We start from the raw sequence: 15,530 nt of genomic DNA, 5'->3' as shown, positions 1-15,530 counted from the left end.
TGCGCGGCCTTGAGGCGGTGTTGTGGGGGGCGCGACGGCGGTGGGTGCCGTAAAGCGCCGAGGATGTCGGGGTCCCCGCGTCTTGCGGCGTTCGAGAAGCGGCTGCTGGTGACGGGCGGCGCGGGGTTCATGTGAGTGGCGGTCTGCTCTCTCCGCTGGCTTCTTCCCTGGGCTGGGGGGGTGGCGGGGGGGCGAGGCCGCGGTACCGCCTCCTTTGGGCTCTCCTGGGTCGGTTCTACGGCGCCGCTGGCTCGGGCCGCGCTCGCTCAGGCGCAGGTTGTGGGGCCGGACCGGGCTGGCCCTGGGGAGCCGCCTGTGTCGCGGGGCGTGAGGTGCTGGGGAGTGTGAGAAACGTCCTCGTAGCCAATGTAACAGATTCGGATAGCTTCCTTAATGAAGTATGCTTTATTCACTGTCATGCGTGAAGGGGTGTCCCAATAAGCCGGTATGCACTTGGCACGCTCCTTAACTCCTAACCGATTGTCCCTCCGTTATTTCCCCATTGGTTGGGTACTTTACGGTTTGGAGCCTATCTGACGCTTCTAATTAGGCTATCGGGTCTCCCGCCCCCGGTTCAGGCCGGTCTCCCGCCCCATCTCCCCATTCACTCTCTTCCCTTATCTAGACAGTTCCTTCCATTGTTTTTGGTTTCTTTGAACTCCTTCGGCTTGCCCTTTTGAACTCTTTATGGCTTGCACCATACGGGTTTGCACTGGTGTTACCATGAGCTGTATAAAGATAGCATCGTTCCGTGTTTTAATCTTTGGCTGCAGGCTTAACTTATGTGAAGCGCAAGTTTTTGGGTAAGATAGTATCGTTCTAACTGTGAACCAAACTTATGTGAGGCACAGAGTTTTGTGTGTCTTTGTTTCTGGTCCTTATTGGGCAAAATTCAGTGTCTGTATTGCAAAAACAACATTTCTTTTATAACAGGAGTGAGTGGGGCTGCTGCCGAGCCACCCACTGCCTGAAGCCAGTGGGGAGGTATTTGGTGAAGGGAGCCCCAGGGCTTACAGTGGGAGTCAAGGCTTAGGCTGAGTGGGGGGTTGTCCCGATCCAATATTGGGGAGGATTCTTAAAACGATCCCAAGAGCGAGATTAAGACACAAACGGGGTCAGATGCTGTACAATCTTTGAGCTTTATTTTCTAGAACAACTGATAGCAGCGACAGGACAGAGAGAAAAGGAAAGAAAAGGTCAGAAATCCCTAAGCAAGGAAACAGTAGAGGTGCAGCTAGTTACCACCAACGCGAATCCAGCGAGGTGCAGTTGGTTCAGTCGCAGTGCAGGTGATTTCACCACATCGATGCAGCAACAGTTCTCAGGAGTACACGGTGACAGCTTCGAGGCCACGTCGAAGTGTGTGGTGGGAGAAACTGCTCTCAGTCTGGTTCCATGAAGCTGCTGCTCCCTCAGGTTCCGTGAAGATCCCTTTTATCCTGTGAGATCCCCATTTGCAAGTGTCTGTTTTCTGTCTTGGAGAAGTGTGTGTTGGGGGGGAAGCAGCCACCGCTGCATTCCCCTCACCCCCCCACGAAGTCAGGTCTGGACCCTCGATTAGATAAGCGGCTCTTCTGTTGACCCCACAGACAACCTGGTGCCACAGGACTGGGGGGTGTCCCCAGATAAAATGTTTGAGGCAAGCACAAACATAATCCAACTCTACAGTCCCCAGGCAAAATGTTTAAGGCAAACACACGCATAATCCGACTCCACAGGGGTGGCTGTGCTTTGTTTTGCTCATCTCCGCTCCCCAGTGCTGTGGGTGCTGCTCATGGCAGAGAACGTTCAGGTCAATATTACAGAACCATACAATGGTTTAGAACAGAAGGGACTTTAAAAACCATCCAATTCCACCCTCCCTGCCATGGGCAGGGACACCTTCCACTAGGTCAGGTTGCTCATAGCCTCATCCTACCTGGCCTTGAACAGCTCCAGGGATGGGGCATCCACAGTTTCTCTGAGCAACCTGTTCCAATGTCTTGCTCGCCAGTGTGCTTAGGGTCTGAAGCTGTGAGAGGGCTGGATTTGTATCTGCACCCTTCAGGTTGGGGAGGCCTGGAGATGCAAATAAGCCCCTGTAAACCTGAATTCTTGGGCTGAGCTGCTTGTACACAAGACTGTACCAAAGAGAAGTTCCACCAGGTGATCAGGCTGCCATTTTTTCTTACATCTAGCAGCAGTGTCAGTTTTGTGGGTTAGGAGAGTTGACTGTAATTTTTCCAAACACCCAGTGTTGAAACTTTAGAGTTTAAAAGGATGTTAGAATAGCAATTGAATGTAGGCTATAACAGTTTGATGGGTGTTTTTTTTTAGTGGCTGTGGGCAGTGCTGCTTTCTTTCATTATAGCAGCATTAGCTTGTAACCTGATTTGTAGTTTCTTAACAGTATGCAGTTATGGGAATTATCAGTAGAGTAATACTGACATTTCTTAAAATGTATCTATGAATTTCTCTTCTCTGTCTTGAGTACAGTCCTGTCTTCCTTCAAAGCCTTTAGATATTACTAAACTTATTTGTAATTTGTTATCTGTTACCTTGAAGCTGACTATATAATTGTGAAATATATTTTTCTTCTATCTTGCAGTGCTTCACATGTAGTCGTCTCTCTTGTGAAAAACTATCCAAACTATCTGATTATAAATCTAGATAAGGTAAGTAGCTTGTTTTCTTTCTTCATATGGAAAACTGTTTTAAGTGATTTTTAATGCAGTCTTATAGCATGTTGAAATTGATGAAGGTTATTGTTCATAGAATCATTGAATGTTTTGAGGGATGGGGTATATACCACCTCTCTGAGCAACCTCTTCCAGTGCCTCACGACTCTCAGCAAAAAAAAAAATTCCTCCTAATATCTAGTCTAAACTGCTCTTCTTCTAGTTTAAAACCGTTACCCCTTGTCCTGTTTTTACAGGCCCTGCTAAGAAGTTTCTTCCCCATCTTTCTTCTAAGTCCCTTTTAAGTATTTAAAGATCTCAATACGGTCTCCTTGGAGTCTTCTGTTCTCCAAGCTGAACAACCCCAACGCTGCTTCTTTTCATAGGCTGGCATCAAATAACATTTGATCAACATTATTTAATAATTTTTTTGTTTGCATGCAAAAAAAAAAAGAAAAAATCAACTGCTCTTTACTTGCCTACCACAAATAATTATTTGCAAAAAAAAAAAAAGGAATCTTTTGATGTTCTAAACTTCTATTTAAGAATTTCTGCAGTTAGAATTTCCTTCAGTTTTGTGTTTTTAAAGCTTCATCATGTCTGCTTGCAAAATAGCTTTTCTTTTGGGAAAAGTTTTTACTTTCTTCTCAGACTTTCTAGTGATTAGGTTGGGTCTGAGTTTGCTTATTTACTTTCACAAAGCCTTCTTAATGATTTTGCGTGTTTATTTCTCTTTAGCTCGACTACTGTGCAAGCTTGAAGAATCTTGAAACTGTCTCTGAGAAGGAAAACTACAAGTTTATTCAGGTGATAAAGCCTTCTTTTCTAGCGAACTTGACTTTTTACTGATTTTTATGCCTTCATATTGAGGTAATGTGGTCTCCAGAGCTCTCCAAACTAGATGCCACTGCTTTGATTTATGGTAAAGTTGAAATTACTTCTGTTAATTCATTGTCTAGAATGAGTCAGTGTATGCAATATGTCAATGTATGTGACAATCAGATGGACATAATAGCATTTAGTTCATCTGGCACCTTATTAATAGACTTCATATTTCACTTACATAAGTCTGTGACAATATGTAGTATGTTCTTTCCTTTAAATGAAGTAATCTTTTGAAATTTGATCTATTTTATGTATAATAAAGGCACAGAGTTTGTAAAAGCGTGATTATGGAGATGAGTGGATTTAAGGACAATTGTTTGACTTTTGATAGGTGGTATGGATGGGAAGGACTTAGATTTGTCTCCTCCATTCTTCTCTGATGCTGTCTTAGATTTTGCACCTTCATGCACTGCCACTTGTCATATTCCGTGGTGTATAGCATGCTCTTTCTTGTTCAGTTAGCACTAGACGTCAGGCTACATTCTTTCTTTTGCTGCTGTTGATGCTGTGTAATTCATAGTTGTCTTGGAACAGTGTCTTATGGGAACGTTCAAGGTATGCCTCTTCTTTTTGTAATTTTGCCAATTCAATTAGTTTACCGTTCCCACAACTTTGTCTTCAGACAGGAGATGGATTTAGATTTATTGTTCAGATAAGCATTCTTGCTGTTGGGTTTATATACTGAAGTTCTTCCCCTCTGTGAAGTCAGTACTGTTGCTGGTCTCCCTGTGTAGCTGGGCTGCTGGAAGTAGCAGGACATCAGAGAAATACGTATAGTTTAATTTTTGAAGTAGCAGCTTTGGCTCAGCTTTGTCAGAGACAGTAGATGTAAGTTAAACATATCCCTTAGATTAAGGCAAGGTTGGGAGTTGAACTTGTCCTCATCTGTTTGGTGACCCCTGAGGCTGTTCACATTTTTGTGAACCAACTTCTTTATTTCAGAAATATATCTCTGGGCTGTTGGGATAAAAGTTGCTTGAGGGGAAAGTGGATGTCTGCTAAGCAAATTTATGCAGTTTCAGTGTCCCCAAACTGGGATTTTGGTTATTTTTCCTAATGTCTATGATAATTTCCAGTATGTGATATGAAATGTGTGAATGCTGTAGAAAAGAATCATTACCTAGATATATATTAACATTTTAATTTCTGGATGTGGCACAGAGTTCTACGAGGCATTCTGTAAACAGCGAGATCCCTGTGTGAAGCAGGGGGATAGTAACAAGGAATGATGTAGCTATACTGCTTCTGAGCTACAGTAGGAATATGCTTTCACAAAACCTACACTAGTGTAGTTCATACCAACATTTTGGTTTTGTTGGTTTGTTTTGAATGAAGGAAGGTTGATTAGGGCTTGTGTGCTGCTGATATGTAGCCCGGCAATTTACACTGATGGGAAAATACTGTATTGGAAAAAATACTGTCTGATGGGTGAGCCCTAGGATTAGAACCGTAACACTGTTACAGGCCTTAGGAGACAGCAGGCAGGATGAATGCTGTAGAAAAGAAAGAAGCCTGTTTTGGAAGGCAGAGAAGTGGAAGTTCAGAACATTTGCATAAGGTGTTGTAGGAAAGGTATAGTTTTATCATAATTGCTGTTGTTTCTCAGCACGGGTTTATAAAGTTTGAATTTCAGTTTTAAAAAGTCAGTAATTGTAACCGTTTAGTTCAAAATAATGTATAAGGCTGAAGTATTTACTGGAGTGTTTCTGTTCTGTTCAGGGATGAGATATAGGAAATTCAGTTCATCTTCCTCTCATTTCTGACATAGAGTACTTTGAGGCTGTTTTTAAAGTTCTCAGCTTCTATGTACCTTTGAAAGCTGCTGTTGCTTCTGTGACAAACTAAAGAATGGCTTGTGTGTCAATGCCTGGCTCTTCTCTAAATACATAAATATAAAGGAAAAGTTAATAGGATGAACAACAGAAAAGAAAACCTTGGCAAAGACATGCAACCTTCTATTTTGACAAAGTGGAAATCCACTTCATCTTTTGCAATGCCACTGGGTGTCACTGTTAGCCAAGCTCCAGCAGCTTTACTCTGATGTGGGAACTACTTATTTTTACCTCATCATTCAAGCTACGCACTATAATTTTGTTGTGTCTATTTTGGGGGGCGATGCTGTTTCTAATGTTAAATAGTAATAAGAAATCCTGAAATAAGCTTTGTTGAGGCTGTTGCTCAAAATATGTGAAATGTGTATCTGGTCTTGTTTCAGATGTGATGTTGATAAATTGCGCAAAACTCAGTTTGTAGTGCTGTTTATATCCTGTGCTTCCTTGTGGTTTGTGATGAATGCTGCAAATGAAAGCTTAGTATTTTCTGTCAAAAATAATTTGTTATTCTTTTTTCCTATTTAGGGAGATATTTGTGAACCTGATTTTATAAAACAGCTCTTCAAAACTGAGAAAATAGATATAGTCCTTCATTTTGCAGCTCAAACACATGTAGGTGAGCATTGTTGCATGTTTTAGTATTTCCCTTGAGACTATTTGAAATACGTGCTAATATTTTGTCTTTTTCCTTCATATGAAACAAGGATGTAATTTATAGAGAGAAAGTGTATGATTCAATGTTTTGTGGCCCTTTTAACGTAAAGTGGTTCACAGCCTTAATTTAAAAAGTGTTTCATCTGACTGTTGTCTACTTTCATTGCACATAAATGGTAATTCCTTTTGTATTGTATTTGAAAATTCCATCTAGACACAAAGGTAACTGTCAGTGTACCGGTAGTCACGAAGAAAGTGAAAATAGAGTTTCTACGTAGTCTTAAGTTTTTGCTCAATTTGCTCCAACCTTGTAGGAAAAAACTATGGAGGCTTAAGGATGAGACATAGCTCCCTTCAGAATCTTGCCTGGAGTCTAAAAAAGAGAATAAGTAAATTGCACTTAAAAGTGCCAGTTACGGATTACCACTCTTTAGTAATGCTGTTAATGAGAACTGAACCTACTGTATTGCTTTCATCATGAGGAGAAATACTCAAAGAATTCTATAGGAAAATACTTCTCAAAATTGTAAAATCTGGTATGCACAAGTTCATTAGATCAGTGGAACAATTAAGAATTAAAACGTGCTAGTTAATTAACAGTAATAGGTATATATTACTGCATCTTACAACTGTGTTTAAATGATAGTTTTGTTACTGAGCTTGACCTTTCTTAGTAGAGAGGGAAAATAGTTACACTACTACTTAAAGTTAGCTGATGCTATTTCACATTGAGCTGTCTGTAGCCTGATTTCACTCCTGATTCCAACCTCTTGTTGAGAGCAAGGTTTTTGTCTTGTAAGTAAATGTAGAAAGTGTCTTCATTTAATAATGACCTTCCTATCTGACAATTAAAGAGCTAGAGATAGAGTCCCGGTCTATATTGCAACCTCTAACATTATGGTTCAATAGGAAGCCATGTCATACCTAAACTTAATCAGGATTGTTTGAATTTTTTGATGTAGATCTTTCATTTTGGCATGCTCTGGAATTCACCTATGTGAATGTTTATGGCACTCATGTACTGGTTGCTGCTGCGCACGAAGCCAGTGTGGAGAAGTTTGTCTATGTCAGTACAGATGAAGTATATGGAGGTAGCACAGATGAGGTGAGTTTGAAAGTGCATGAGGGTTTCTCTAGCATAACTTGCCTTTAAAAGTGAAAACAAAATTACTAACTTCCCTTGGCCTCTGTAAATGTATGACTTTCTAGTTATTTCTGACAATGCTGGAACGTGTAAACAAGCACTGGTTGTTTCTAGAAAGCTAAGTATCAAAATTGTCCTGATTTCTTTTTTTTTTGGTAGCATGTCTTATATTGCAAGTGTATTGCCTAAAGCAGTGAGATTGAGGTCATTAATGACATGTGAATACTCCTCAGAGATGATATCAAAGGCTTTTATTATACACATTTTGCCTTGGAGCATTCATGAGACTTCAGTAATGCACACAGCATGTTCTTTTTTTGTTCTTGCCTGCTCTGCTTTGGCTATGAACTTGACAGACAGAACTGTTTTATGCTCGAGCTAATATATGAACCGAACTGTAGGTACTAACAATTTGAACATGAAGCAGTTCATGTATCACTATAAGAAATATGCAGATGTTTCTTCTTGTTCTGTGGAAATCTTCATTCTTCCCAATTTATGCCTGACCTTAATTCGAGAAGTGTCATTTAGCTCAGTAAAAATACAAATTTTGCGTGCTTAACTCGATAAAGGTGTACGTAACAGCTAAGGCATCTTGTGCCATAGGCCATGGAAATACTAATATATTTCTGAAAAGTCATGTGCATTTTCTTGATTTTGCAATGTCTTTATCAGATCCTTTAACACAACTTTAGTCTGTAGGCTTCTGTCATATCCAAGGACTTTGTCCTGCATGTAGACTTGTGGTTTGGCTGAGACAACTTCAGTGAACTTTTATGCCTCTAGGCCTTGAAAAGAGCACTTTCAATGAATCTGTTTGCTGTTCTCTTTGTGAGTGATACTAAAATATCTTGAAGCGAGGTTGTTTTTTGTGGGGGGAGGAGGAGGAGATTAAAAAGTAAATTGGGGTCAATTAGTTTTAGAGGCAAAGGTCAGACAAGAGCAGCGAGTGTTTTAATCACGTACTAAGGTGATTGTTATGAAATGCACCTAAGGCAGTGTAGAATCTCTCCTTCCTTTGGTTCATTGTTATATACATATTTTTTTTTCCCAGGTGAGAACTAGATAGAAGTGACAGAATAGCCATGAAGCTACCTGTTCTAGAACAGGCCAGAACTTTTGAAACATTGCTTTGGAGGGCTTTGAGTTAAAATTCTACTTTTCATATAGATTTACTTCTATATTTATAGAAAAAGGAGAATGGGCCCCTTTTTTAGGAGTGAAAGGTCAATGTTAGCTGTGCTGCAGTGACACTATGAGGCCATGTGAGTCTGAAAAGGATTGATCCTTCCTGTGGCAGCAGTGGTTATTTTAAAAGATAAAAATCTATGGATCTGCTACTGTGAAGTACTGTTCTAGAAGTATAAAAATATTACTGCTGGTATTCTAGCGGTCTCCTGTGTTAAATAGACTGCCTTTTGCTATTGGTCTTCGACTGTGAGACAGTGACTTTCAGACTTGTGTGCTTGGATATTTAGGGATTTTTATTTCAGTTGCGACTGCAGCTTCTGTAACTTTGACACATCTGAGCAAAAGAAATTGAGTAATGCAAATTCTTCTTGTGATTTTAGGAATTTGATGAATCCTCACCAAAACGTCCAACAAATCCCTATGCCTCCTCTAAAGCAGCAGCAGAGTGTTTTGTTCAGTCTTACTGGGAAAGGTACCAGGTAAGTTGATGCAAATTTCGAAAAATCTCCAGCCCCTACTTAAGTATCTCTATTACGTATATGATAGTATAAAAGAATAATCAGTACTAGTCCACACAGTGCCACATTTTTCCTGGTTGCAATTCTTGTAGTTTGGATGTGTCAGAGGATGACTACTGCTTGTTTGTGAAGATATGCTTCGAGATGGTGGGGAAAGGTCTGATGTTCTTAATTTTTTTAAAAAACCTGAACTCTAATGTCCAAATGCCTTTGATAAAATGGTCAAAGAGAATATTAGCAGTTTAAAAAACAATGTAAAGCTTGAAGGAAATCCATTTATACAGAAGTAGAATTTATACAAAGTTCAAATTGTGTTAAGATTAGGCTTATAGTGAAAGCAAAAAAAAGACCACAAAAACCCCTTTTACTTAGATTTGTTTATCCAAAAATATTTAGAATTTTGAATACTTCAGTCTTTTGTTCTTGACATGTCCTTCTGCAGTGTTTGTTGTTGGTATAAAGTGGACTTGAATAAAATGTTAATGACTGTGAAACAATTTCTTGGAATAAATAATAGTAAGCCAATCTTCAGTCAATCTGCCACGTGTTTGTAATGGTGGTTCCATAGCAAGCCTGAGAAATTACAAACATTTGGCACTTGTGGTGCTGAGAAGGCTGGAGATCCTTGCCTGTTCAACAGAAGTATGGATAGCTTAATCCATGAATGTTTGTGAGGGCTTGCAGATTTTCTAATAAGCACTGTGGATGTGTCAGTTTATTATTTGTTGATCAACAAGAAGCCTACTTTTTTTTTTTTTTTTACTGGTATGTATTTTCTTATGTAATCACACGTATGTGTTCTTAAGTTCCCAGTTGTTATCACACGAAGCAGTAATGTTTATGGACCACACCAGTATCCAGAAAAAGTAAGTTAAGCCTGTGCTTTACTCAGAGTTCCAGCATACTACAGTTTAGGGCTGTGGTGGTGTTACTTTTTTCTCATAAGAAAAGTGACCTTTAGAAAAAAAAAAAGAAAAAAAAGCACTGTCTTGTGAGTACATTAGTCCATGCTTACCTGTAATTATATGTTTACACAAAACCCACGTGGTTTTTGGTTGTCAGTAAAGCATCAGTTAAAGATTTCTAGTTATTTACATGATTGTTACTGCAATAACTGTTTTGTGTTTGCTTTTTTGTTTTTGTTAGTTATCAGAGGATATTTAAGTGCCCTGTGTCTAGCAGGTTTCCCCTACAAATTACGTTAACTCACATGTCATGTGCTGTAATTAGGAATGTTTAATAACTAAGATAAACATTTCAAAAAGTAAACTGTGAGAAAGCAATATGCCTGGTACTTACTGGTGAAGCCCCACATTCTTTGCGGAATAACAGCTTGTAAAATAAGACTAATCTTTGTTTTTTTTGGTTTTTTTTTGTTCAATTCCTTAGGTTATTCCAAAGTTTATATCTTTGTTGCAACAGAACAGAAAATGGTATGCAGTTTGCTTTTTTGTTTGTGGCATTTGTGTTGTGTTACTGTAATTACAGTTATAAATATGTGCTATAGTTTGTAAAATGACAACTTCATAACTAAGTTATAAATTGCTTATTTTAATAATAGGATTTCCTTAAACTAAAGGGTTGTTTGCATGTCAGCTACTTAAAGTATCTTCAGGTAACGGCTAACAGCAAAACTGCTTAAAACAGTCTAATGCATTCAATGCTTCTATTTGAGGATTAATAAAAAAATTCTTGCCTTTTCCTTGTTTCAAGCTGTATTCATGGTTCTGGACTTCAAAGAAGGAATTTCCTTTATGCAGCTGATGTAGTAGAAGCATTCCTTACTGTCCTGAAGGAGGGGAAACCAGGTGAAATTTACAACATTGGAACTAACTTTGAGATGTCCATTGCCCAGCTTGCTAAGGAGTTAATCCATTTAGTGAGTAAACAGTTAAAATGCTTTTCTTTGCCAGTCATTGCACAAATAAACAATTCTACTGTAAACCTTTTGTAGCTTTAAGAGAGCTTAGGCTTCTGACTGGGTCTTAAAAGGTAGTTGTAGCAGAACCGTGTGCTGCTCCTTCTGTGGCAGCTGTGCTGTGCAAGTTTGCAGTACAGGCTATTGTGCATTGCGCTGCTGTGTCAGTTATCCTGGGTTAACTGACATAATGATTAAATGCCATTTGAAAGCGTTTTTTTCAAGCTGGCTTCTTTTGGTCTGAGAATGTGGCATTACTAAAATCAAACAGTTTGATTGTGAATGGTTAAGCAATGCTTGGATGAAGGAGAAGTATTGGAATTGTTCTAGATAGTTTTGATAATTTCAGTAGTTTAGACAAAAGACAATTTATGTTTGTAGATTTTTTTTTTTTAACAGGCTTAAATCTTGTTAACTTGCATCTTGCTCTGTCTTAACATACATTCATGGGGATGATTTTTGTTTTTCCTCATGACAGATAAAGAAGACCAATTCAGAATCTGAAATGGAGCACTGGATGGATTATGTCAAAGACAGGTAAGTAAATAGCAAAGCACATGCAGGATAACTTTATCCTGAAGGTTTCTGGGTCTCTTGACAAATAGTTTTTTGTGAAAGTTTTTGTGCTCTGCAGGAGGGAAACCTGAGGGAGTGGGAACTTGTTTGCTAGTGAATTTGACATGATCCATACAGAACACTGTATTGAAAAGACAGGATTTCCATTTATTTATTTATTTGGATCGTTAAGTCAGAGTATGTCATGAAGAGAAATGCGTAATGTTAATCTGTGTCCAAACTTTCTTCAGACTTCTCACTACTGAAGTCTGCTCTGGGAAAAGGACAAGTTTTACACAGTGGCTAGATCTTTTCTTAAGAGTAGTTCAGCTAGTTTATTCCATACTTTGTATTAAGTGAGGTGAATGCTGTCACCTCTCATTTAGCTTTAGTATTTTGATGTTAATGCGGTTAGTTCAGACTTGGATGTGCTTTATAGGGAAGACCCACTCTTTCCATGGGCAGAAATATGCACCTGCAGTGTAGTTAACTTCAGATTCCTATCTTAAGCTGAAACTACTATGTCAAAAGTAGGTGCAAAGCTCTGAGGTTAGGGCAGTGGCAAAAAAAGGATAGCTTGTATAAATATGCAACAAGTGTGTTTCCATCTTTAACTTCATGCTTCCTTTGGCCCTGTTCTTTTATCTCCATTTCTTTTCTGCAGCATTAATGTGTCTCTGCTTACTTTAGATATCACTCTTTTTCCAGAGTGATTAGAAATGATGTATCTGCTGATAGCAGTTAAGTATTATTGTGGTCTTTAGAATTCTCACTTTCTGTTCACATTTGGATTGTTATTGTGGCAGCTGAAGTGTCTTTAAATGTACTAATTTTTGCTTTCAAAAGGAAGTGTTCTGAATCCCATCTGAGTGTATGGCAAGACTTTGAACAAATTGCCTTGGGCTCACACAATGTGTTTGATCAGTAGGTCTCAGTGTAATTAGGATTGATATGTTTCTTCATGTGTATTGGGCCTTGTCCACTTATGTTTAAACATATGTGGGCTTGGGAAAACTACCCACTTAGGAATACATATTTTGAAGAATGTTGAGGCTTTGTAAAAGATTAAGATACCGAACTAATGGTTGTTTAATTCTGCAATGAGCGACTTAAAGGTCATGGGGGTTGCTTGCTATGAAAAATTAATTCTGCTTCTGCTTGAGATTACCATGTTTTAATAGTGCTGATAAGTAGCTGGTTTCCATCTGCACGTGTGGTTTAACTGTTCAGGATGGTAGTGCCAGTAATGCAGGAGTGCCGGACGAGGCTACCTAACTGCCAGGCTGTGGAACTGAAAATTTGTCATGCTTAAATGCAGGGAATCTCCTTTTGTGTTGAAACTTGCAGCCTGAGATTCTATAATACATATTCGGTATCACTAAGTTTGCGTCACTAATGAAGTGCTGTGCTTTGGAAGTCTATGTATTTTGGATCTGAAGTGTGTGGAAATTTGTGGGCTTTGAGGATGATAAGTATGAATGCTGATATTGAAAAACATTGGCTTACATAGTGACTGCCTAAAGAGTTGGAAATGCACGGATTTGCACAAATGCATTGGCAGTGATTTGAGTTTTGCATTAATTTTTGTGCCAATGAGATATTAATTCATATTTATTCTAGTCAATTCCAAGTAAGGTGGCTGTACAAACTGAATTGTGTTGTAGCTGCACTCAACTGCTGTGTATTTTTTTGAAAGCAATAAAATCTGTTCGTGTTTATGAGAATTTTCAAAATTGAAGCATACCTAATGTTAGTTTGAAGACAATGTGAGGCACTGCATCTCTAATTAATGAAAAAGCCTAATCAAATTTTCTCTGTGTATTTTATACTTCATCAGGCCAACCAATGACTTGAGATACCCAATGAATTCAGAAAAAATGCACAACTTGGGATGGAGACCTAAAGTGCCTTGGAAAGAAGGAATAAAGAAAACAAGTAGGACTGCCTTTTATACTTTAGAAGTTATGGGATGAGAGAAAGGGTGGGAATTCGGTATATAGGTTAGTTAACAAGAAGCTAAAGAGAATGAATTTAACACTTCAATTTTACATAAAAGTGGCTGTTTTTAAAGTAGTGAATTTACCTGATTAAAAAAAAAAAGTTAATCACAGTAGAAGTAGTATCAGGTACTAGAATTATTTACTTTTTAATGCTAGAATAAGTCTTGCATAAAAACTTCTTAAAATCTAAACTATTTTTTTTAATGTTATAGATTAGAATTTTTGCATAATGAACTATTAGGATGTTGTTTTATTTGTGGAATATTTGAATTTGCCTGTTCTTTCTGGTCAACTTATCAACATTATCTTCATACTAGTTGAATGGTACAAAGAAAACTTTCACAACTGGAAGAACTCGGAGAAAGCTTTGGAGCCCTTTCCTGTGACAGAACCATTTGCACAGCTCAGTGGTCCATAAGGTGGTGGAGAACATGAAGGAGTTTATTCTACCTCATATGGTCTTTTTTTTTTTTTCTTTCAAAGCCTGCAATCAAGTAGCCACACTGAACTCTTAATGTATTCAAGATACATGAACCGCGATGAATACATAGCTACAGTGTGGCACAAGTTTGGAAGGTTTTCAGCACTTTATAAGTTGAACCTGTCTATTTCAGCTCTTGATGCAATATTATATTCTCACTATATATTGATTTTAAAGAACTGTACAGGATGAAGAATATTTATAATGCTATAAACTAGCGTAACTGAAGTAAAATCTGCCCTATTAAGAATAATTAATTATGATTACCGCTTCTGTAACTTTCATTGAAATTTATTTTAGTTCTGGAATTATTTGTCTGTATTAGTTTGTTTTTATGGTGTTATGTATTTTTGTCACTTCAGAGAGTTGTTTTATTTTTAATCCAGAAGAAAAATGCTGCATTTTCTGGAGAATATATGTCAGTTGATAAAAGCTAGATAGGGCACCCATACGGTTCAGTCCTTTTCTCTCTTGGTGCAGTATTTTTTTCAATAGGTGACAGATTAAACTGTTAACCTACTCTGTAACTTTAAATGCCCTTTTTTAAGAGGGGAAATGTGTCAAGAAGTAGCAAGTGTTCTTGCTGAGATTTCCAGAAGCGTTTTCTTAAACTTTGCTCTGTTTTAGATGTCATCTTTTTTACTGTATTACTGTTTTTTACATGTTTATTTCCTTTTCTTAACTGTAATTGTAACAAACTTGAAATACTGTAACACGATTAACATTCCAGTGATGTTATTTCCTGTCATAGGAAGGCTGTTCATGGAGAAAGATTTTAAACACTTTGTGAATTGTGGATTGGCAGACCTTATTCAATGCAGTGTTTTACAATTTTTTTTCTTTGGTGACAAACATTTTATAGATTAAACAATGTTTGAATTTTCATGTCAAGCTTGGAAGGAAACTTCAATTCCAGAAATATGTCAATAAATCGTTTTCAAAGTTGATTTAGTAATAAAAGTTATGGTGTAAGTGGTTTCTCAATTAAGTAAAACATAGAAAAAGATGGTGGGTTTTTTTTATATTTGTTAGTTCTTCCTGGATCCTGAAGAAGTTGTCTTCACTTTTTTTGGCTTTGAGGTGGCAGAAATAGAAGGGAAGATGACTCTTGGTTTTATCACTTCAGCTTTTGTACTTTGCTCAGTCCCAGACCCTTCTGTGGCCCCTGGCTATTGCTGCAGAAGTGGAGGGCTGGGATGCCTTGGTGTACTCAGATTGCTGCAACCTCTCAATTGGGAGCTAACTTTCAAAACCATAAAAATGTACATAAGTCCTTTCCTCATCACCCTAGGTCCAGGAAGAATTAAGTTTGGCCTTTTGCCTTAGCTTTGCCACTGGTGCAATTTCACTAGTAACTGGACATAAAACTTAATAGTACTGACCCAGAGAGCCTGAAGGTAGTGTTTCCTTTAGACCCACAATGTTTCCAACTTCATCATAGCTCTTGTGTGCTTCACGGTGCCATTGATAAAACACAGCTTTTGGTTGGTAAGAATCACCTAAACCAAAGGCTGAACTGAAAGACTCTAGCCTTACCTTAGCACCAAGTGTATGTTCTAAAGTCTAGGAATGTGTTACTGCAGGTGAGTTTTCTGTGATGAAGTGGGTTGACACTATTGTGCTAGAATTGCCTTGCACTTGTACTTATTGGGTTTCTGATGCTTGGTTTGGTAGCCAAACCCTCCATTTGGGAAG

At 38.3% G+C, this 15,530-nt stretch overlaps 1 protein-coding gene across 1 annotated transcript; it reads left to right on the top strand.

Moving 5' to 3' along the window:
* The first annotated feature begins 53 nt into the window (after positions 1 to 53).
* TGDS (TDP-glucose 4,6-dehydratase) lies at positions 54 to 14,810 on the top strand. Its single transcript, XM_069879075.1, has 12 exons — positions 54 to 131; positions 2,588 to 2,654; positions 3,396 to 3,464; positions 5,900 to 5,990; positions 6,991 to 7,133; positions 8,744 to 8,842; positions 9,688 to 9,747; positions 10,271 to 10,314; positions 10,595 to 10,760; positions 11,278 to 11,336; positions 13,192 to 13,289; positions 13,672 to 14,810. Exons 1-12 carry the CDS (start codon positions 64 to 66, stop codon positions 13,770 to 13,772), a joined length of 1,065 nt encoding a protein of 354 aa, XP_069735176.1. The 5' UTR covers positions 54 to 63; the 3' UTR covers positions 13,773 to 14,810.
* The last annotated feature ends 720 nt before the right edge of the window (positions 14,811 to 15,530 follow it).

Source organism: Phaenicophaeus curvirostris, chromosome 1, assembly GCF_032191515.1.
Source record: "Phaenicophaeus curvirostris isolate KB17595 chromosome 1, BPBGC_Pcur_1.0, whole genome shotgun sequence".
Classification (NCBI taxonomy): Eukaryota; Metazoa; Chordata; class Aves; order Cuculiformes; family Cuculidae; genus Phaenicophaeus; species Phaenicophaeus curvirostris.
The sequence above is the reverse complement of the archived record's forward strand: the minus strand, read 5'-3'. Positions and strand labels throughout refer to the sequence as shown.